The 23,415-nt window shown below is 38.2% G+C and overlaps 2 protein-coding genes, 1 long non-coding RNA gene and 1 pseudogene across 3 annotated transcripts; 1 reads left to right on the top strand and 3 right to left on the bottom strand.

Moving 5' to 3' along the window:
* Nucleotides 1-2,643: 2,643 nt before the first annotated feature.
* Nucleotides 2,644-4,815, bottom strand: LOC139191650 (uncharacterized). The gene is made up of 4 exons (XR_011575766.1): nt 4,446-4,815; nt 4,268-4,362; nt 3,643-3,711; nt 2,644-2,709 (listed from the first exon to the last, which is right to left on the bottom strand). It is a non-coding gene; the product is annotated as an uncharacterized lncRNA (long non-coding RNA).
* A 5,948-nt stretch (nt 4,816-10,763) lies between these two features.
* LOC103431271 (transcription factor MYB123-like) lies at nt 10,764-12,701 on the bottom strand. The gene is made up of 3 exons (XM_070814262.1): nt 12,272-12,701; nt 12,036-12,165; nt 10,764-11,916 (listed from the first exon to the last, which is right to left on the bottom strand). Exons 1-3 carry the CDS (start codon nt 12,402-12,404, stop codon nt 11,640-11,642), a joined length of 540 nt encoding a protein of 179 aa, XP_070670363.1. The 5' UTR covers nt 12,405-12,701; the 3' UTR covers nt 10,764-11,639.
* On the bottom strand, nt 10,884-11,595 carry LOC139192445 (uncharacterized). Its single transcript, XM_070814583.1, has 2 exons — nt 11,570-11,595; nt 10,884-11,295 (listed from the first exon to the last, which is right to left on the bottom strand). The coding sequence occupies exons 1-2, from the start codon at nt 11,593-11,595 to the stop codon at nt 10,884-10,886; spliced, it is 438 nt and encodes a 145-aa protein (XP_070670684.1).
* A 7,722-nt stretch (nt 12,702-20,423) lies between the features above and the next one.
* On the top strand, nt 20,424-21,847 carry LOC139192443 (cytochrome P450 94A1-like; annotated as a pseudogene).
* Nucleotides 21,848-23,415: the final 1,568 nt, after the last annotated feature.

The following is a 23,415-nucleotide window of genomic DNA, read 5'->3' as shown; positions in this document are numbered from 1 at the left end:
TAGTCAGTCATCATCATGCTTGCGGAATTATTATTATTATTATTATTTTAAATGGAGAAATATTAGGTTAGATTAGTTCTTCGTCAATGGCTGTGAGCAAGGCATCTACCTTCTTCTAAAAAGGTGAGGACCATTACACCGAAGAAAAAATCCCGCTCGTTCCTCCTCCACCATATTTATTGATAATTAAAGAAATAAAATAAAAAAGATATAGGCGGGGGGCTATGCCAAGACCCGCAAAGATAAAAACAATCAACAAAAATGCTTGCAGAAATTATAACTACAAATTAAATTGATATTTTGAGGACAAATTGAAGTTGCAAGGAAGTTTATATTATAATTAACTACAAATTAAATTTGTTCAAAAAACTACAAATTATATTGGCATGTGGTCATTTTCTTTTCTTTATTTTGATATTACATGCATGAAAGACAGAGAGAGAAAAACTAATTAACCGCTGAATATATCCTTAATAACTTTGAATGATATTGGTATAAAACGTGACAAAATTCAATGAATGTAGTGCATGCATTGATTTCATCAACAAAATTGGTGTAAAGCTAAAACTGGGTTAATTTCAACATGCTCCATTATATTCCTCCATAGTTTCAACACCAACATCATAATAAAGAAATACAAAAATGTCAAATATGGATGGAGCAAGGAACTTGTAGTTGGAGTTGTAAAATGCGTTTACATCTATACCCAAAACCTTTATTCGATCCACTCCCCCAATATTGATGTATCTTACACAGATAACCAAAATTTTAACTCCTAGATTAAAAAATGTTATTTTTTATAAAAACTATCATTTATAGTCAAAATCTCACATCAATTTATTGAAGTACCCTCAAAATAGAAAACCAAACGCCAAAGAGATTTTCTTTATGTTCTTTCTTCTTTGATCTTTTTCATTTTAATGGTTTAATTATTTTCATATCCCAATTCGAATTGGAAAAGATAGAAGGAGGAGCATGATGAAATTAAACATTTTATGACGAGGTATTTATTCTGATGGATATTAAGTCAATCAAATTATCAATTTCATTTCTTAATTTACAAGCCTACAAATATGATGATGAAAAATTCACATAACAACAAGTTTTAAATATTCTTGTGTGATAAGTAATTGGTATTTCTCAGAAAATTTTGTTATGTATTTTTGCATATTTTTTTAATAGTATTCTGTAAGTATTCATTTTGATGGAAATTGCGATCATATGCTCTCATGCATTCTGCACATGAGCTCTTAAACATAGGGCACCCAAATTAGGCATTTAATTAAGTAATAAAAATTGAGCATAATATGCACAACCAGTGAAGCAATTTAATATGAATATGTGAAAGACAAAAAGAGGGAGACGGAGGAAGTGCTTTGCAGCAAATCACCCCAGAAAAGTGCATTGGAAGATGAGAATATTTTGGATCGATTTTATGGTATATGTGACGATAATCATATATATGACAATTCAAATTCAAAGTATAAGCAAGTTGATGATGCTGCTTCTAAATCCCAGTATGGCAGAATGATACTGGAGAACAATGATGCTTGATTAGGTTTTGGTTTAAGGGTGTAATTAAGTTTTGGTTTTGAGGCTAGTTGGGTCTATTTAAGTGAATTGTTGGCTATATTTGAATTGTTTTATAAAAAACTGGTTTGTGGGCTAAATTTTAGCTACTAATAATAAATACTCTATGTTAGATGGGGATCTTGCAAAAATATTGGTCAATGAGTAAACCTAACAAACTTTTTTGTGGCGTAAAAGATCTTCTCACTTCGTAACGGGAAGCACTGGATATACGTGAATAATGGAACTGAAGTGTGAAAATCTTGGGGTTTAGCGTTTAGCCAATTTTGATATTGCAAACCCAGATTTTTTTTCCAGTTGGGTAAGGCACTTTATTTCTTAATTAATTAGGGTCATGCCATTGGAACTTCATATTATTCAAATCCATAAGAAATTACTTCACGTAATTAATATGCATAAAAAGTTTCAGTTTCCATCACTAACAACTTTCCAGCAGATCTTTAAAAGTTTTAGGGAAGATTGATTACTCTCACCACCAGCGTCATGACATATCCACAATTTCGAACCAAAATGACTTACACGTGACACCTAACTGTCAGCTACCATTGGTATAGATTTCCGTAAGAATTTACCGTGCATCAGTAAGGATTACTGATAGTGAAACTCCAACCTTGGTGGGCGACACACAAGGTAAAGGGACCTTTCGAACTGAGCTAACTACTTAACTCCTTAAATTTGGCCTAAATAATAATCAACCTATGTGTTTTGAACAAATATAGAAGTGGTGAGAAATTGAAGCTTGCAATTAAAAATGGTTGGAATGCAAGCATCATGCGGATGATGAGCAAACTTTATGTTCAGTTTTCAGTTTGTATGCACGTATATATATATGTTGCCTTGTACTCGTCTCTTCCGAGCACGTGTCTACTATATATGCAGTTATAAATTAAGTGAAATCTGCTCGAAAATGATTTTAATTTTTAAACAAAATTGACACACCCCGTCCCGAAGGAGGGCATGCTGGCCGTCACGCGAGAGTGACGTAACCATTTGCACAGTACGGAAGCTTTTAAATACAATTTACAAGTTGATACACCCGAAGGTGAGTCCTAATTTTGTCCAATCTGTCAGAACACCGTCAAATTCCTCGTAGTCACCACACCTTTGTGATTCCTGAACCTGGAGGGGCGCAAAACCAAAATTGAGTGGGTCAGTAAAACAATTCTTTTCCAAATCCAAACATTTCTCAAAACGTTGTAACCCCTCTCCGTAAAACCTGTATACTTTCCCAGAAATATAAAATATAAATATACATATATATATTCTCAATACTTCAATTCATTAACTCAACATTTTCATCATAATTATGCCATGCCACATCATCTCAACATTTCTCATATTAATTATGCCATGCCACATCATCTCAACAGTAATAAGGTATGAATGCATCAACATAAATCATATCAGGTGCAATAAGATAATCAACCGGAGGCCCTCTATTAGCCCGGTTGAACCTAGAGCTCAAAATCTATCACTCTCACACTCTGCCGGAGTCACTCCGCGTGACCTGTACGGCCTTCTGCACACAAGTTACGCTCTAGTGCTTCTCATAAATCATCTGTGCACATAATCTAAGGTCACCCACCAGTCGGAATCTCACTAACACTCTCGCGACTGGCCTGTCGTACCCACTCCGCGTGGACTGTACGACTAGCATCTACTTGGATCCAAGACGAGCGTGCGATGCGGTGAATACTATAAGCACTAAACTATGGTGCAGGATTTGAGCTCAATATACATCAACATCATCATAACAGAAATAAATACTCACCTGTGCGTCCACCGCACCATTTCATACATATGCATCATAAATCAATTCTTACCTGTGCGTCCACCGCACCAATTCATACATATGCATCATATATTAATTCATGCATGGCATTTCAACTCACATTTCTATATACTTTTCATATCAATTCTATGCATGGTATTTCACTTTCCGTTTTTCCACATAACTCATATGCATTTCATTTTAAACATATTTTCATTTCAATTCAATTTCTGGGAAACGTCAAGTATATATATATACGGAAAACAAAACTGCCCACTCACAGATTACATCGACGTCTCGTAAGTCCCTGAGCATCCCTTGGCCATGCCCGATGCCCGCATAAGCCTCACCTATACAAAAGTAACCAATTTGGCGTTATTTAACGCCTAACCCAATTCTTAGCTAATAACTCCTCATATATTGCTCAAATTGGGTATATGAATATACCACCGTGACCTACACAACCTCAGGATCATCCCCATATTTTTAAAATAATTTTTGGAGGTCTCACGCGCCCCCACGCGCCTGACGTGGCACGGACCTACGCGCCCCCCACGCGCGGCCACGTGCCATGCACACTGACGGCACAGTAACGGCAGTTAGGGAATATTCCGTTAAATCCTAGCATATTCCGTTAAATAATTAACGGCGTCAGTCACGCCGTTAGCATATTCCGTCAAAACTGACGGAATATTCCATGTCTTCTCCGGTGAGTTGCCGGTCGTCGGCGACTGTTCACCGGTTTCTGGAAAATTTTCAAACTTGCTATTCTCCTTCGTTTTTCATCCAATTTTCACGTAATTTATACCAAATTGAAGCCCTAATCATAACCTATCACGATGGACTAATTTTAAGCTTCAAAAACAACGGGATCAAACTTTTCAAAAATATGAAAATTCGGCCTACCTTTGAACTAGGTGATCCCGACGTCCAATTCATGCCAACGAAGCACTCCGAGCTTCCTTGGGACTTCCTTAAGCTCACTGTGAGCTTAGTTTGGCCTAAAACACAACCAATTCAAAGCTCATGAACAGTACACTTTCACGGGAAGTTTAGAATCTAGGTTTTCCGAAGTAAAACTTACCTGAAATTGGTGTCTACGTGATCGTGGAGGTTCCAGGAGTTCGATGGTGGTCTTAAATGGAACGTTGGTACAAGATTGTGGTGGTTCTTGGTGGTTGCCGTGAGTTCGAGAGTAAGAGAGAGAGTGAGAGAGTTTTCTGAGATGAAAGAAGAAAAAGAGAGAGAAGGAGTTACGGGTTTTAGGGAGGGAAATATGGAATGGGGATCCCACGTGGCCCCTTCTCAGTCTTTAACTAAAATTAATACAATAAATGTAAACCTAATTCTAAGTTCTTATCCCACAAGATATTTTAATTAACCAAAAGTTATGAACTTAGATTGAACCAACTTCACACTTACGCACCTTGTCACGTTTAAGGTTATTTTCGTACTTTCACGTCCTCGAAATTTATAATTCCGGGACGGGCTGTGACAAAAATGAAGTACCCAGGGAAGACGCATATATATAGTTGTTTAAGATGAAGTGTGTAGGACTATTCTTTTAATTTTATACACAGATCCTGTTGCTTAAACTAATATTGCCAAAAAGTTGGAGACAAACCATATAATTGAGGAGATTCTAGAATATATTATTCTTGTATATATGTCACGTGAGAAGACATGCTAGCAACCTTGTCATTTAAATATTTTTCGTTCTACAATTTTTGTTTTCTTTCTCATCTTGATCTAAAAAATAAACAATTCCAATCATGATGAACTATGTGTTGCAATGTACAAGATCCAAAGAAAAATGAGCAAAAAGATTTGGTGACAATAAATAAAATCTTTCTCAATTAAACATTGAAATTGTCAAGTTATTTATAGTTTTTTATAAAATTGATTTTAAATTATGACCTAAAAATACACAATTTCAATCATAATCAATATATATATATATATATATATATATATTGCAATTTGCAAGATCAAAAGAAAAATAAAAACTAAAATATCAGGTGATAATAAATAAAATATTTTTCAATTAAACAAAGAAATTCTAATCATTATTTTAAATTTTTTTTATAAAATTGATTTTAAATTATGACCTTAAAAAACCAATTTCAATCATATATATATATATATACACACTAGCCTCTCTGCGTGCGAGAGGCATTTTTGCATCACGGGCGCTACGCGCCCCTAAATGTGTATTGTGTTAGTTTTTTTCCATTGTAATTGTCAATGTATATGGTTTAGAAAGTATGATATGGTTGCACATAACAGGAAGCAATAAATTTGAAGTTGTTTGACGTGGATACTCTCTCACACACAGCAGTGCCTATTACAGTGTCCTCACAGCAATGCCTATTACAGTGTCCTCACAACAGTGCTTATTACAGTGCACAAACCCATCTTGCATCAACAAACTGCTTTATTTCATCTTGAATAGGTTCAGGATGGACTTCAAAAGCTATTGGGACCTTTATAAACATATTTGTACATATCCTTAACACTCTTAATGCTGCAACAAATCTCAACATTAATATGACAATCATATCTGAGGAGTAACCATGAGTTATACGGAATGACCCACCGATTATCCACCATTATACGTGCATTTTGATGTAATGAGACTGGATTATGATTGTCTCTTCTACGATAGACTGGATAAGAATAATTTCCTTGAACTGTAGTTGGTGCAAATGGCTTAGGATAATTTTGTTTACAACTACCACGTTTCATACAGGGTGATCGTGAATTATGTATTCCACATGGACCATGTATCATATGCCTTAACACGGCACCATACAATTCAGGCTCTTCATCTGGAATTGGTATTTCAGCACGTACCATCTGATCATAATCATCTGGACTATTAAGCTTATCATTTTCTTCTAACATGAGAAGCATGTGAACATGGGGGAGATCGCGCTTTTGAAACTCAATGACATATACATATGCAAGAACTCTGCCTAAAACACCTTTTTTATAACATCATTCTTCAACTGTTCAAATTTTGCACGAAAAACCCTTGTAAGCAAATCTGGTCAATCTTGTGGTGCTTGGCCAGGTAGTAGCTCATCACTTATTTCTTCCCAATTTGGATTACATGTCATTGTTAGGAAAATATTTGGCCTTCCATATTTTTGCACCAAAGTCATTGCATCTTGATACCTTTGATACATGTCACGGGGACTACCAACAAAAGATGATGGTAATATAGTCCTACGACGACCGATGTTTCCTGTATTTGTTTTGTTAAAAGTCATTAATAAGTCTAAATATGTTTGTTTTGTTTCAACCCATTAATAAGTCTCATTTAATGTGACAAAACATGAACATGAAGAATATATTTTTTTATTATAAACTGATTAGCCTCGTACCTACATTATTTTGTCCTGTAATTAATGAGTCTTGTAGTCCTCGATAAAATTCAGATCGAATTGTGTGTTGATTATCACGCATCCATCTAAGCTTTTATGATTCGATCTTTATGTAGTTGTCAACTACATATTGCTGCAATAGGCGGCCACCACGAAGTAGAAGCGATTCATCATGTTGACGGATCTAAAATGATAAAATTCATTGTTCAACACAATATAAGTTTTAAAAATTAATATTTATTGATAGAGATGAAGGTGGTAGGTTACCTGAAGAACATACAAATAATAGTCACAACATGTCACTTTTCTGTTGGTATTATTTCGAGTATTCACATCCCATCCGTACGTTCCATAAGGTAACAACAATGGATATTGTAAAGGGTCATAGTAGCCGACACAATCTTTGATACTCTTAAGTTGATCATCCGTAGTTTGCACAACAATATCTCGACCTCTAATGTTTTCTAATCTTTCACCACCTACTATGATTGCAGCAACCTGAGATGGAGACGGTAAACAATATTGTCGTTGATTCGCGGGCTGCTCCTTGATAATCAATCTACAACTTTGCAAATCTTGACGTTGCGCAAGGTGGTGAAATGTTTGCACAAATGGATTATATTGATTCAAGATTTGTTGGATTTTTTCAACCACATCTCTATTTAGTGCTTCACTTTCTCTCATCCGATTGTCTATTTCATGAGCAGTGTCATATATATACATTTGTAGGAATCTTGGTCTACTATCTCCAATAGGCAAGAGACTTCCAATCTTATGGTATATGGAACCTTGAGCACGAAATGTGTAAATACCACGTCTTCCTGTTGCTAGGTTTTCGTCAACATGAACTCCCATTGAAGTGAAGGCAAAAATGTGGTTGTAAGCTCGTATATTCTGCCTAAAATGTCTTCCCTGGGCAGATTGGTTGCAAAAAAGCTCAGTCATTTTAGGAGGGGACGATGTCAATGGTAGAGCAAGCTTTCCACGTACGCAACACATTTCAAATGTTTCATGAGAGAACAAAAGGGCATGACAATTTGGACATGTGGTTGGATTTGGCATGTGAAATCTTGGGATTCCCATGTTTTCATTGAAGTTTCTAGCACAATTATGAATTGGCCTTGTTCCCATCGGATGCTGTTGAGGTGGTACATCCTCGTTAGGCTGGATCTCATTTTCATTAATGAGATTAAAATCATCTGCTTCAAAAGGAAACATTAAAAGTGTTTTATGGTTTAGAGAGCATAGTAAAAAAATGTAGGTATTAACATTCCAAAACTGATACCTTCATTGACGATGGGTGGATAAGAATGATTCATTGGAATATTCGAATGGAATGATTGCACTGTTGTATTTTCTGTTATAATAAAATGAAATGGAAGTAAGGTAATAAGTGGTGTTTACAGTAATGATGATATTGATGTTTATCTTTTTCAAAGTTGTACTATGGTAGTTTGTGCAATTACCATTATTAGTAAAACTTTGAATAAGTCCATCCTGATGCAAGTGTGTCCTATTCGATCGGGCAATTTGCCTTATATGAGTTAAGCGCATTGTTCTTGGAACTTGATTGCTACTGCCTTCTCCAAACGGCATTATGTTGAGTCGTTCAACATGATTGCTACTGCCTTCATCGAATTGCACTATGTTAGGGTGTTGAACTTGATCACTATCGCCACCAAATAACATTATGTTTGAGCGTTGAATTTGTTGAACATGATAATTGGATTTCTAGAATATATTATTCTTGTATATATGTCACGTGAGAAGACATGCTAGCAACCTTGTCATTTAAATATTTTTCGTTCTACAATTTTTGTTTTCTTTCTCATCTTGATCTAAAAAATAAACAATTCCAATCATCATGAACTATATGTTGCAATTTACAAGATCCAAAGAAAAATGAGCAAAAAGATTTGGTGACAATAAATAAAATCTTTCTCAATTAAACATTGAAATTCTCAAGTTATTTATAGTTTTTTATAAAATTGATTTTAAATTATGACCTAAAAAATACACAATTTCAATCATAATCATATATATATATATATTGCAATTTGCAAGATCAAAAGAAAAATAAAAACTAAAATATCAGGTGATAATAAATAAAATATTTTTCAATTAAACAAAGAAATTCTAATCACTATTTTAAATTTTTTTATAAAATTGATTTTAAATTATGACCTTAAAAAACCAATTTCAATCATATATATATATATTTTGCAAGATCAAAAGAAAAATCAGAACGAAAAGGATCTGGTAACTGGTAAGTAACATCACCCTTGTCCCTATAACTGAGGATGGGACTGGTACTGTCACATTCAAGATTGCCCCATAAAACCTAAATCTTATTTATTTATAATAAAAAACACATATATTCAAAGTTGAAGTGATAGGCAGTGGTTTGAACCTACCTCTCACCGATGAGACAAACACCTCCTGGTCTCCCAGCCAGCTGCGCTATGTCAAAAGGAAATGACAAGGCTGCTAATCTTGTGTAATAATGCAATATTAGTCTCCTTATGTATAGGTTTTCCAAAATCTCCATTATTTTGTAGGTTATGAAATCGATGATTTTGGACTTACAAAGGGGTTAGCGACATGACTAAACCTTAGAAGAACTTATAAAGTAAGAGTACATCGTTATAGTAGTGTCTTATGTCACTAAAATAAAAATATGTGTAAACTTTGGTCTACATATCCTTATTTCATGGGCATACACAGAAAATCATCTAACAACGTTTTCAGATCGTGTAAGTTGTTCTCAACATCTAAGCATGATTAATAATAGTGTTATACCCTTCTTTTGCCTTCTAGGCATGATTAGTTACGATTCATTACATCCGTTAATCAAAATTAGATATTAATTCGTGGACAGATGCTTCTTTACCTACCTCAAAATATCATCATTTAATTAGATATCAAACCGTGGGAAAAAGTGAACCAACCCCATTGTAGCTACCAGCAATTCAAATCTCAAAAATTGGTGAGAAAGTAACTTTGAAATCTAGCTACCGTCCTGAAGGAAAGCTATCATCTAAAGACGAAAAAAAAAATTTATTAGAAGACAAATTAGTAACGCTCATGCATGTGCCCAGCACATTTGGCACAGACGAAGACAGACTTTAGGAAAATTTGTTAGGACCCATTTTCTTACACCATCAAATAAAAAAATGTCAAAGGTATTTGTTTTTTTTTTTTTTGGATCACATGCATTTTGTCATGTTCCTCTATTTCCTAATTATCAATGTCCTACTCGGAAATCGAAATATACATATACTTTGATGGTGGAACCCTTGTGAATTTTAGTAACATCATGGATCGAAAAAGCCTACGCATGTTTGGGGAATCATATTTTTTTTGTGGCTTGACAATTTGACATGTTGGTGAAAAACTGCACCATGTCAATTTAATGATTATGAAATGACCTAAGCAACATCTGCCTCTCAATTTAGAGCAGTTTCGTCCGTTTAGGGAGGATAAGGCATGTAACATGCTCTTACCATTCACCCTAAATAGTATTTATCTTTGTACAATTTTATTCGTTGGGTACGGACAAGGGTAATTACTATTTACAAATAATTTTTTTTTAATTTTTCTTTTCATGCCCTCTCACTTTTTTTTTGTAAAAAAAAAAAATTGAAAGTGGAAAACAAATATAGGAGATTGATGTAAAAATAAATATTGAGTTGTGGTGTGGTGTGGGAATGAAGAAGATGGTTGAGTAATTTTAGAACAATAAGAAAAAAAATTCCCTATTTTTTTATAATTTTTTACTGTTGGACATGTTGGAAATTTATAATTGCCACCTTTCATGGTCACTTGTTTGGAAATTTATAATTGCGGTAACGATGTTTGCATTCCCAAATTTAACAATCACACTTTAAGCATGTTATTATTAAAATACTCATTTTGAATTGCTAAAAATTCAATTGAATTACGAAAAGTTAATAAGAGTACGTAAGTCACTACATGCCTTAAGGATATGATTTGGGCATCTATATGCAGCATCCGGGTATCTTAATACTTACTGAATATCCATCACGAGCCAAAGCTCAACTACAACTAAATTTTAATGGTTTTACATAAGTCACGCATGCACACTTGGTTATTTATGTTACTATGCAGCATATGAGTTAGACAATAACATTTTCTTGGGACGGCCAATCCTCAGAGTCAAGCAAAAATGCCAAAGAATCTAAATCCAATGAGGCACCGTAGTCCTCCAGCTCGCAACCGTTTCCTCCCGTCCAGCAGCCGTCGTTGATCATTGCCTCATCCAACGGTATAGAGTCGAGCGACTGAAATTCATTGCAGTATTGATCTCCCTTCACATCAATGTCGTCATCATCGCAGCCAAAGTTCTTCAAGATGTTGCTGCAGTCGTCTGCATTAGTCCTCGGAAACTCTTCGGTACTTCCGCCTTGTTCCGCCAATTGGGTTTGATGAGATTGCAGCTCTAATGGGTTTGCGGCAGCTGCTGTATAATTTTCATCACTAGGAACAAGGGCGGAGCTACCTAAGGCCCAGAGGGGGCATCCGCCCCCACTTAGATTTTTGGGCGATGAAAAAAATTGTCATGACAATTAAAACAACAGTTAAATTTTTTATTCTGGTTCTGAATATTCCACGTTTTCTAACCTAAATCAAACTCAATTGAAATGGGGGTTTCATAAATAGATTGGATTCAATCGATGAAGTATCATAACTTGATATAAAAAATTTACTCTGCAAAGTTTTTTATATGAATTTACTTCATCCATTCGTTTGTGGAATTACAATTTAAATTCTAACTTTTTAATTTAGAGATTTTTCATTGTACATGACCCTCAACAACTTAACACCCATTATTTTACTTGGTTGTTTTAGGACGCCCCCAGTCAAAAATATTTCTAGCTCCGTCCTTGACTAGGAATGTTTTGTGGGACTAGAATTTTGGACAACCTAGTGGCCTTGGTTCTTATTACTAGAGGTTTAGCAGCTGCAGTTGATGTTGTTTTGGACTCGACATCTTTCTTTTTCACTACGGATTTGCTTGGATGTTGAGAAGTTTCTTTCGAGGATCCAGAAGGAGAATCGGCTTTCGATTTCTTCCACAAAGTTGTGTTCCAGTAATTCTTGATTTCATTGTCTGTTCGCCCCGGTAGCCTTCCGGCTATCAACGACCATCTGTAGTAAAATATCAACAGAATTAGAGCATCCAACTCAAAACCAAAATGGTTATCAAACGGTCTCCTAATTTTGAGTGTGTGTGTGAGAGAGAGAGAGAGAGAGAGAGAGAGAGATACCTGTTACCAAGAAGGTTATGGAGTCTAACAATGAGTTCCTCTTCATCACCTGAAATGTTGCCTCTCTTTATGTCTGGTCTCAGATAGTTTAACCATCTCAGTCTGCAACTTTTACCACATCTCTTTAGACCTGCATTTTATTCAGTTGGAAGGGTTTTGGTAAAACAGAGAGTGAAAACAGAGCAAAAGATAGGTAAAAATTGATGGAGAAAAAAGCAAAAAGCAGCTTTTCTCACCAGCTCTTTTGGGAAGGCTTCTCCATTTGCCTTCTCCATGGGCTTTAATGTAAGCTGTTAGAATTTTATCTTCCAAGGCAGTCCAGGCTCCTCTGTTGAGTCCTTCCTTGGAGCAACATGGACTCCTCCCCATTTTTTGGCTTTCCCTTCCCTCTCTCTCTCTCTCTCTCTCACACACACACACACGCTCACAAAGAAATAGGAGGAGTCGTGCCCTTTTATAGCCCGCCACAAATGAAGAATGGCAATCAGAGTAGAAAGCGACTGTTGCTTTGAAATATTGTATCGGGTCTTTAGGCAAGGAACTGATGAGTCTTGTACAAGAAATTGTAGTTTTGCGAGGTAGGAAGGATTTGGTGTTCTAGGGTTTTTATACACACATGCATGATGAGTGTCATACATATTTACATTGTCATACTGTATCTGAAGCATTGATCGTCTTAATTTTTACGTGAATATATATATGGACAACATATAAATATTAATCTTTGTATTAAAAAATATATATTTAATAAGACCATCTCTGATCATGCTCTTTATTTTCTAAACTTAAATGTTTACTAAAATGACTAGAAAGTTATCTTAACAGCTCTCTAGATGACAAGAGAATTTTTATTAGCATTCAAAAATAGTTAATCAACATGCACTTTTTCCTTGTTAATTAGCTTACTAAAGAAAAGTCATGTGAGCAAATTAAAAACGCTCACTAACATAATGTATATATAATTTTTGTAACACATACTTGTATATTTTTTATTTTAAATAAAAATTCGACATGTGTTGTTCTCTGAATTGTGGACAGCAACAGAATAATATGCACGCAATTTCCGCCAAATCATTTTTTATGATATGCAGAATTTCTCACTCTCATTTCTCCATCGTATGTTGTGTAGCCGTGTAGGCTCCAATAATTTATCATCTACAGTCCTACAACTCCATTTGCAATGTGAATCATGAGGTGATGATTCATCATCTCCAAAACCCATATCTCATAAAAAAATTCAGATCTGTTAGAGAAACCCAAGGGATTAACTGGAGCAACGAGAGAAGTTAATTTGCTCCTGAAAATAATGGTCGTGAGTTTGAATTATTATACATTATTTATGTATCATTTGTGTTTAGTAATTTGTGTAACACAGAGGCAAATTTGTTTTTCGTTTCCAAAGATTATGGAAAGGGACTCCGGATCCCTTCCATCTAATCTACAAATCCAGGTTTTTGAAATTGGATTCACGACTACAAACAGGGGCCAATTTTAAAAGTTACAATAACTTTAACCGTTTGATCAAATTTCAAATGTCCGGATTTGTGGCCTCGGTGATTAGGTAGAAGGGGACCGCTTTCCAAAGATTACTAGGGATTTGAAAATTCCGAGCCCCTTTTATGACTAAGTACAAATGTCCAAGCATTATTTCTGAATATTTGGTTTAGAGTACGTGATTGGTTAGCACACTGCCAATCATAGTTTCTTGCATGTGCACGTGTACGTTGGAGACAGTGAACTATTTTGAATCCAAAAAAGAAAAAAGAGTAACAACGTTTATCAATGAATTCTAATCAATGAATTCTAATCAATGAATTCTAACAAAATAGAAAGAAAAATAATATCAAGATTCATTGAAATTATGTACTCTATATGACTGGAGAGAAAACTGATCATTATTCATCATGTTGATAGCTACCACTTCGATGTTCATTGAGATTATATGTAAGGAGGAATTTTCTTTGTCGTCCAAAAAGAATTGAGGAGGAATATTCTTTAATTCGTGATGTTAACAGCTTGCATTTTGTTTCTATATTATACATAATTATTCGTATATAGCTTGTAAATATTGTCTTCCATGTATATATAATTATATATGTATACAATTCTTTTCCGTTTAGGGGACCCTCAAATAATTTTATGGGTTTTTTAGATATAAGCCCTTTAAACTCCTATTTTTCAAATAAAAACCCACCTAAATTTAAACTAAAACCCAATTTTCAAATAGACTGCCATGTAGACAAATATATGACCAACCATTACAATACATCTACAACTTAAGCCACAAAATCCTAATTTGGTCAATAAATGTTGTTACTCATCCTAATTATGATGAGCAATTAAATCCATATGGATATTTTACCTTTCTTGTATAATAAATATTAGCAACAAATTAATTTACCAAATTAAAAAAAAAAGACATATCTTGTACGGAAAAAATAATATTGTTTGAATCATGTAATTACCTACATACAAATTAATTCACCTACTTATAAAATATTATACTAATTTACCTGCATTTTGAATCATGTAATTACCTATATACAAATATTATACTAATTTACCTACTTATAAAATATTATACTAATTTATCTACATTTAAATTAATTTACCTACTTATTAATACTATACTAATTTACCTACATTTAAATTAATTTACCTACTTATTAATATTATGCTAATTTATCTACATTTAAATTAATTTACCTATTCTTAAAAAAAATTAGTGATATTAGATAATGTTCGAATGTTGTGGGTTTGTGCTTGTAGGCAATTAAACAAACTTTTAATCTAATGCACATAAATCATGTAGGTAAATTGACCATTTTTGTCACATCCCGACCCGGGCCCCCACCACATCCTGGGCTCGATTCCGTCGTAGCACGATATTGTCCGCTTTGGGTCCCAACCACGCCCTCACGGTTTTGTTTCTAGGAACTCACATGAGAACTTCCTAGTGGGTCACCCATCATGGGATTGCTCTCGCGCAAACTCGCTTAACTTCGAAGTTCCGATGGAACCCGAAGTCAGTGAGCTCCCAAAAGGCCTCGTGCTAGGTAGAGATGGGAATATACATATAAGGTTTACATGATCCACTCCCCCGGGCGATGTGGGATGTAACAATTTTGGAAGTAAATTAGACCCTTTAAATTTTGGTTTGATGGAATAGGTAAATTAGACTATTTTGTAGGTAAAAATTGCGCGGAACATATAGCTTTTGTTTTGTGTATTAAGGGTTGGAGTATTAGCTGAAGCTGTTTTAGGTTTATTGTTATGTTGGTAGGTAAATTAACTTATATATTAAAAGCACAAAATTATAAAATTAGTATTATTATTTTTCAATCCACACGTTATAACAATTTGAAAGTTAATACATTGAATATACAATGAATGACGTGAATTATTTTGTAAAATATATAAAATTAATTAAATGGATATATAACAAGTAACTGATTCAAAAACCCTATCCAAGTATTAATAGGGGTAGTTTAGGCATTCAAAAAATACACAATTTGAAAAGTGAAACTTAATTAAAGAATTTGTTTAGTTGGAAGCTAGTCAAGGGGCTTTATTCAAGAAAACAAAAGGAGATGGCTTTTAGTAGAGGAAAATATAGTTTTAAGGGATAATGTCAAATTTTCAGTAATTTTATTTGAGGGACACCTTGGTGCTCATTATGTACCTTTTTTCGACGATCCAAACTGTTTATATTCAGCACATCAAATCATTCTTGCAAAAAAATAGATAAATTCAAAATCATTAAGACATCCAATTGTAGTGAAAAACTAGACGGATACAGTTTGAAAGAAAACAATACTACAACGACTACCATTAATCCAACGTCAAATGATTTCAGCTTTGGGTAATTTTTGGTAAATGATTTTTTAGGAAAGACCTAAATATGAACGGTTGGATCGTCAAAATATGGTGTGCAGTGTGCCCTATATGAACGCCAACACACTAACCAATTAGTAATTTAACATGACACTAACCATCGGCAAAAATTCAATGAAATCAAAAGCAGTTTAGTTATCGAATTGTCACCTGGTAAATAGACGAACATAATGTTGTTGATAAACAATGAATATTTCACATTAATAATTAAAAAGCTTAACGATTTCTGACTTGAATGAATTTTTACAAAGTTAATATGTGAATGATGACTTGAAACATGATTTTTGGTCGATTTTAGACACTTTGAAACTATTAACTCAATGTTTTTCAATAACCATCTATACACATGTCCATATTAAAAAACTCTTGAATGTGAAATTCTTAATCATTATTGAAATAAATCTGTATATGTCTACATAAACTATAATTATATGTATAAATATTGACAAACGGGGACTCATATCATTCTAGCTAGAGATTGTTTAACACGTCTGTATCCTCCTGCGTACCTAATCTAGTTGGTAGGTTATCAATTTGTCCACTTTTTTGTATAAAAAGACCAAAAAGGAATGCATGGAAGTAAGTCTGGTCAAGCACACATAGCATCCTCTCTGCCAAAGTAATTTCCGGGATGTGTACACTTGCAAGCAGCCTCACAGCCCTAAGACCAGTAGTCACTAGACCAAATAGTCATTAACGACCGAATGCTTAAATTTTTTGTTCGGAACATCAACTAGTAACTGTAGACATCGAAATTTCGGTAAATAAATGTTGACCGATAAATCAAAGTGTCAACGCTCATGTATTACATAAATTTTACACGTAGCATGTGACTCAACGAAAATTGAAATGAGTTGGAAAAGTCATCAAATAGGACACGTGTCAATACCTGGCAGAAACGACTTATTTCATCTGGAATATTATATTCAAAATTAGGCCTTGGAAAATTCTATAAATACAAGCCCAATTTCATTCATTTGAAAACCAATTCATATTACACCTTGAAGCTCTGAAGCTTTGAAACTCCGAAGCTCTCAAGCATCCAGGTTCCCGAAGAATCAAGAAAGTGTTCTTCGTTCTTCGTTCATCGTTCTTCCAAGATCAAGCCTCGACGGCCCTTGGATCAACAATCATCCACCTTCAAGATCAAGCCCCGACGGCCCTTGAAGAAAGCGTTCTTCGTTCTTCGTTCATCGTTCTTCCAAGATCAAGCCCCAACGGCCCTTTGGATCAACAATCATCCACCAATTCAAGATCAAGCCCCAACGGCCCTTGAAGAAAGCACCATCGTTCATCATCCGTTCATCCAAGATCAAGCCCCAACGGCCCTTTGGATCAACAACGTCGACAAATCCACACATCCAACCGTTCTTCAAGAGCAAGCCCAAAAGCCCTTGAAGATCCGTTCATCACTGTTCTTCAAGATCAAGCCCAAAAGCCCTTGGAGACCCGTTCATCACTGTTCTTCAAAGATCAAGCCCAAAAGCCCCTTTGAAGATCCGCTCAAATCCACCTTCAAGATCAAGTCCACGGCCCTTGAAGAACGTTCATCCTTAGATCAAGCCCAACGGCCCTTTTGGATCAATCGCACATCCACAAATACACACCTTACGGAGATCGAATCAGAGGATCAAAATAGAGAGAGATTGTAACCCAAAATCATCAAATACAAATATTTGTTTGTGCGCGTCGTTCTTGTCTCTTTCGTTTCAGGAATTTTCCGTGTTCACAAATTGGCACGCCCAGTGGGACAATCTCTGCCTCTCATCTCTTTCTCCGTTCAAGAAATTCAAGCGCACTTCCAAAATTAATGGCATCAAGGAAGGCTCAAACTGTTCCCGCAACCGGCGCAAAGAACAAAAGCGTCCTCGTCGCAACTGGTGTCACTTTGGGCATCACGACTCGAAGCATGGCAAGAGCTACTTCTGCCGCCTCTTTCACCTCTGCATCAACTCTGCCAAGGGAACAAAAGCACCCAAGGCACGAGCCCTTGATCACCTTAGCCTCACTAAGGGCACCAAGGGGGGAAAGCCCAAGGAAATACTCTGAATCCATGCTCTCCGATGCCGATTCAAGCGACAGTTCAGCCATGCAAGTCATGACCATTGGAGCAACTTCAATCGATGAGCAGCTGGCTCAAATGAATGAAGCAATCGCAAGGCTAACCCGAACTGTGGAAGAAAAAGACTTGCAAATTGCAGCACTAGTCAACCGACTGGAGGCGCAGGACAGCGATAAACCCGACCCAGAGGATGATCCACTAAAGGGAGGAGCTGGCGGAGACGAAGAACCCCCGGTGAAGAAAATCGATGGGAAGCCGGAGCCAGACCAAGCAGCGGCACTCATGGGATCTCTTTCTATCCAGCAGCTGCAAGAGATGATCACCAACACCATCAAGGCACAGTACGAAGGGAGCTCAAATACCTCCGGGTTGTACTCAAAGCCGTATTCAAAGAAGATCGACGCCTTAAGGATGCCGAGGGGTTATCAACCACCAAAGTTCATGCAATTTGATGGAAAGGGAAACCCAAAACAGCACGTTGCCCACTTTGTTGAAACTTGCAACAACGCAGGAACCGAAGGGGACTACCTCGCCAAGCAGTTTGTGCGCTCGCTAAAAGGAAACGCCTTTGAATGGTACACGGACCTAGAGCCTGAGTCCATCAACAGTTGGGAGCAATTGGAGCGGGAATTCCTCAACCGCTTCTACAGCACTCGCCGCACTGTGAGCATGCTAGAGCTAACGAGCACAAAGCAGTGGAAAGACGAGCCAGTCATTGACTACATCAACAGATGGCGCACTCTAAGCCTCGACTGTAAAGACAGGCTCTCGGAAACCTCTTCAATCGAGATGTGCATCCAAGGTATGCAATGGGGTTTGCAATACATCCTTCAAGGCATTAAACCACGGACCTTCGAGGAATTGGCCACTCGCGCCCATGACATGGAGTTGAGCATCGCCCATCATGGGAAGAAAGAACCGATCGCCGACTACAAGAACGACAAAGCTCTTGGGACAAAGGTGGAAAAGGCTGCATGGAAACCCACCAAAGAAGCGATGACGGTCAACACATCTCCCGTCAAAATATCCACACGAGGCAAGGCGATTCAAACCGAAGCTTTTCGTGATCAAGAGACGCGTAGACGCACTTTGAAGGAGCTTGAGGAGAAGACTTATCCATTCCCCGACTCTGATGTGGTTGCCATGCTAGATGACCTGTTGGACAAGAAGGTGATCAGTTTGCCTGAGTGCAGACGGCCGGAAGAGATGAATCGTACCGACAGTCCAAGATACTGTAAATTCCACCGCTTCATCAGTCATTCGACAGAAAAATGCTTCGTGCTGAAAGATCTCATCATGAAGCTGGCTCAGAAAGGAATCATCGAGCTAGATCTTGACGATGTGGTGAAGTCAAACTATACCACCTTCACTTCTGGCTCTTCCGACTCGAAGTTTTCACCTCAACCGCTGGGGGCATGCTCCAAGTCAAGCGAAGTTAAAGGATGGGCTCAAGTCACTCCTAAGAAATTGCACAAGAAGCATACGTCTCATCCACAAGTCCGCCAATCGGAAAGGGGGCAAAGCAGCTCTTGTCAACCTTCAAAACAACGTGAACGTGTTGAAGATGATGAAACTTCGACACGAAGATCGTCCGTCCCCATCACGATGCGCGACTTCTTGCCCGAAGACTTCTTCAATCACGCGGTCAAAGCTCATTGCTATGAAAATTGTGAGGAACGCCTCTTCCGGATTGCTTGACAAAATTCACAAATGCTCCTTGTCCGCACGAGTCTAAACTGCATGGCACAAAACTCCTGGTCTGCACGAGCATAAAAGGCAACATCAACGCTCCTGGTCTGCACGAGCATAAAAGGCAACCCCAACGCTCCTTGCCTGCACGAGCTGAAACTGCAACACGGCACCAAATGCTCCTGGTCTGCACGAGCATAAAAGGCAACACCAATGCTCCTGGTCTGCACGAGCATAAAAGGCAACACCAATGCTCCTGGTCTGCACGAGCCTAAAAGGTGACAACCCAACGCTCTTTGCCTGCACGAGCTGAAACTGCAACACGGCACCAAATGCTCCTGGTCTGCACGAGCATAAAAGGCAACACCAATGCTCCTGGTCTGCACGAGCCTAAAAGGCGACAACCCAAAGCTCCTTGCCTGCACGAGTTAAAACTGCAAACGGCACAAAAAGAAAATACCAAAAAAAAAAAAAAATGTATTTGAACTACGTTTTGACTTGATCTCTTTCTTTGGAAGGGTACGTAGGCAGCTCCAGCATTCGATTTCGAGTTCAGTCACATCAAAAAAAAAAAAAAAAAAAAAGGATTTGATTAAAGTCTCATTAGTGAAGGTCAATTTTATTACAAAATTACTTGCAGTTTTCTTTGTACAAATTAAATTACAGTTTCTTTTAAAAAAATAATAATAATAATACATATGTTATCTAAAAAAGAAAAAAAAAATGTATATATATATATATACATGTCTGAGCCCAGCTACAAAATCAGGCCCGTCTCCTCAGACCCAAACCATGAGCCCAACAAAGCTCAGGCCCAGCTCTCAAAGCTCCAATCCGAGTTTTCTCCTCCATCCGTGCCTTCGACTTGCAGCAACACCATCACCTTGGCTACTGGAGACGGGTCCGCACCGGCGATACGACCTGTAGCTCGGCAACAAAGGCCAGAAGATCAGTTCCTTATCAACTCCCCATCAAACACCTTCACTCTCCACCACTCTCTCGGCCGCCGCTTCGTCGTCTCCGCCAATCCCACATTGTCCAGCACATCCTGAAGACCAACTTCCCCAACTACCAAAAAGGCGAGACCTTCCGCACCACCCTCGCCGACCTCTTCGGCGACGGCATTTTCAACGCCGATGGAGATAACTGGAAGTTCCAGCGCCAAGTCTCCAGCCACGAGTTCAACACCAAGTCTCTGCGTAAATTTGTCGAACAGGTGGTCGACACCGAGCTTTCCGACCGCCTTATTCCAATTCTCTCCGTCTCCGCCGCCAGCAGTTCAGTCCTGGACTTCCAAGACATTCTTCAGCGCTTCGGTTTCGACAACATCTGTCGAATTGCTTTCGGGTACGACCCGGATTACCTCCTGCCCTCTCTGCCCGAAGCCAAATTCGCAGTGGCTTTCGACGAAGCCGTGCAAATCAGCAGCGACAGGCTCAGATTGCTGCACCCAATATGGAAACTCAAAAGGGCTCTCGGAATCGAGTCCGAAAAGCGCCTCCGTGCCGTCGTATCAGAAGTCCCCGAGTTCGCGAAAGCCATTGTCAGAGAAAAGAAGCGGGATCTGAGCGAGGCGAAGGTGTTGGAATCTGTAGATCTGCTCTCCCGGTTCTTGAGCTCTAGCCACACCGACGCAAAGTTCGTCACCGACATCGTCATCAGCTTCACCCTCGCAGGCCGGGACACCACATCGGCGGCTCTAACCTGGTCCTTCTGGCTTCTCTCGCAGAACCCATGTGTAGAAAACGAGATCTTGAGGCAGATCAACGAAACGGCGTCGTCTGAGTCAGTAGCGGGAGGAGTTTACGACGAGGTGAAGGAGATGGTGTACACCCACGCGGCGCTGTGCGAGAACATGAGGCTGTACCCGCCGGCTCCCACCGACAGCAAACAAGCGGCAAACGACGACGTTTTGCCGGACGCCACCAAGGCCTCTTCTGATGATCATGCAGCAGCTGAAAAGCATGGCAGTTCAGTACTAGTAAAGAGTGCTGCTACTGCTGCTAAAGCCAAAGACAACCCCGTGATCACTGGAACCAGAAGCTCGAGAAGGACGAGTATGAGTACTGCTCATCACGAGAAAAATAATGGCAGCGCTTCCAAGAAGAAAGCAGCAGCTCCGGCGAAGCCTAAAGTTGCAGCGAAAGAACAAGTGCTAAGGCTATGAACACTTGGTGATTTTCATTAGCGGCGGCGACGTCCTCCTCCGTGACGGAGTTGAGGCTATGAATGGAAGATCGAATCGTCGGCAACTACCGCAGCAGCGACGGTTGGGTCCTCGTGACGGCAGCAGCGACGACTGGTTCGCTTGAACATCCCCACCCGCCTGCTACAGCTGCTGCTGCTTAAGCTCTGTGCAGGATCCAAGGGTCACCCTCTGCATGGCACAAAAACATCTCGGCTCGTCCTTAGGCAACGGTGTGTCCTCATCTTCGCAGGAAAACAGCAACGGCAGTGCAATGGTTGTGTAGTCGCTGTGCAATGGCGGCGGTGCAGGGCAACAAGAATGCAGTGGCGGTGCAATGGTGGTGCAGTGGCAGTGGCAAACAGCAATGGCGAAGAACCTCAATAACCGCCGTCAAACGACTAGCCAGTCATGAAGCCTCGACTCCAACTCTACGTCGTCTTCGTCCTCCCTGCAAATTCCCCATCCCATCATCAAAATTTATACAAAAAAAAAAATATTAAAAAATGGGATGGTGGAACACTGCACCATAATTAAAGAAAAAAAATATATAATAAAATAATAAAAAGATGATGAAGGAACATGGTGCGTCTGGCACCATATGAAGAAAGGGGAAGGGGTGCAGCTGTCACCATAATTAAAGGCAAAAAAAAAATATATATATATATATATATAATAAATAAAACAAATAATATATTTAAAGAGTTATGGTGCATCTGGCACCATGTGCAAAAAAAAAAAAGAAAAAAAAAAGGAACAAATGTATTAAGAGAAATAAAAGTCCATTTTATTTCTAGAAATTTTTACATAAATTTGCATTGTACATACATACAAAAAAAAAAAAAAAAAAAAAAAAAAAATCAAATCAAATCAAATTTACAAGAGGGGATCTTCAAGGACGATCAGGTGCCGCCTCACCACTCGGCAGAGCGCCAGAAATAAGAGGCGCTGGAGGTTGACTGTTTGAAGCCTCACCACTCGGCGGAACTCCAGGAAGAAGAGGAGCCAAGGGTTGATCATTTGGAGCTTCATTACGCGGTACAGCCCCAGAAGACGAAGGCAAATGTTGTTGGAATAAACCCACAAACCTCCGATGATCAAGTAAAATCTGACCATCAGATTCCTGCATCTGGTCAATTTTCCTCTTCATGTTTGTGGCATAGCTATGTGCGAGCTTATGCAACTGTTTGTTCTCCTGCTTGAGCTCTCTAATCTCCTGTTTGAGACTCATCACTTCAGCCGCCAATGATTCAACTTGACGGGTTCGAGCAAATAGGCGTTGGGCCATATTAGACACAGAACCTGCACACTGCACACTGAGAGCCAGAGAATCCTTAACAGCCAACTCATCAGACCGTTTGGAAAGTAGTCTGTTATCTCTGGGAGTGACAAGGTTCCGGGCCACCACCGCAGCAGTCATATCATTCTTCACCACTGAATCCCCAACGGTAAGAGGACCAGTGGGGGATATGAAGGATGGGCGCCATATGTTGTCTGGAGAAGAAGGGACTGCCTCTTCACCAAGATTCAAGTCAAAACGACGATCGGAG

The sequence above is a fragment of the Malus domestica genome, chromosome 15 (genome assembly GCF_042453785.1).
Source record: "Malus domestica chromosome 15, GDT2T_hap1".
Classification (NCBI taxonomy): Eukaryota; Viridiplantae; Streptophyta; class Magnoliopsida; order Rosales; family Rosaceae; genus Malus; species Malus domestica.
The sequence above is the reverse complement of the archived record's forward strand: the minus strand, read 5'-3'. Positions and strand labels throughout refer to the sequence as shown.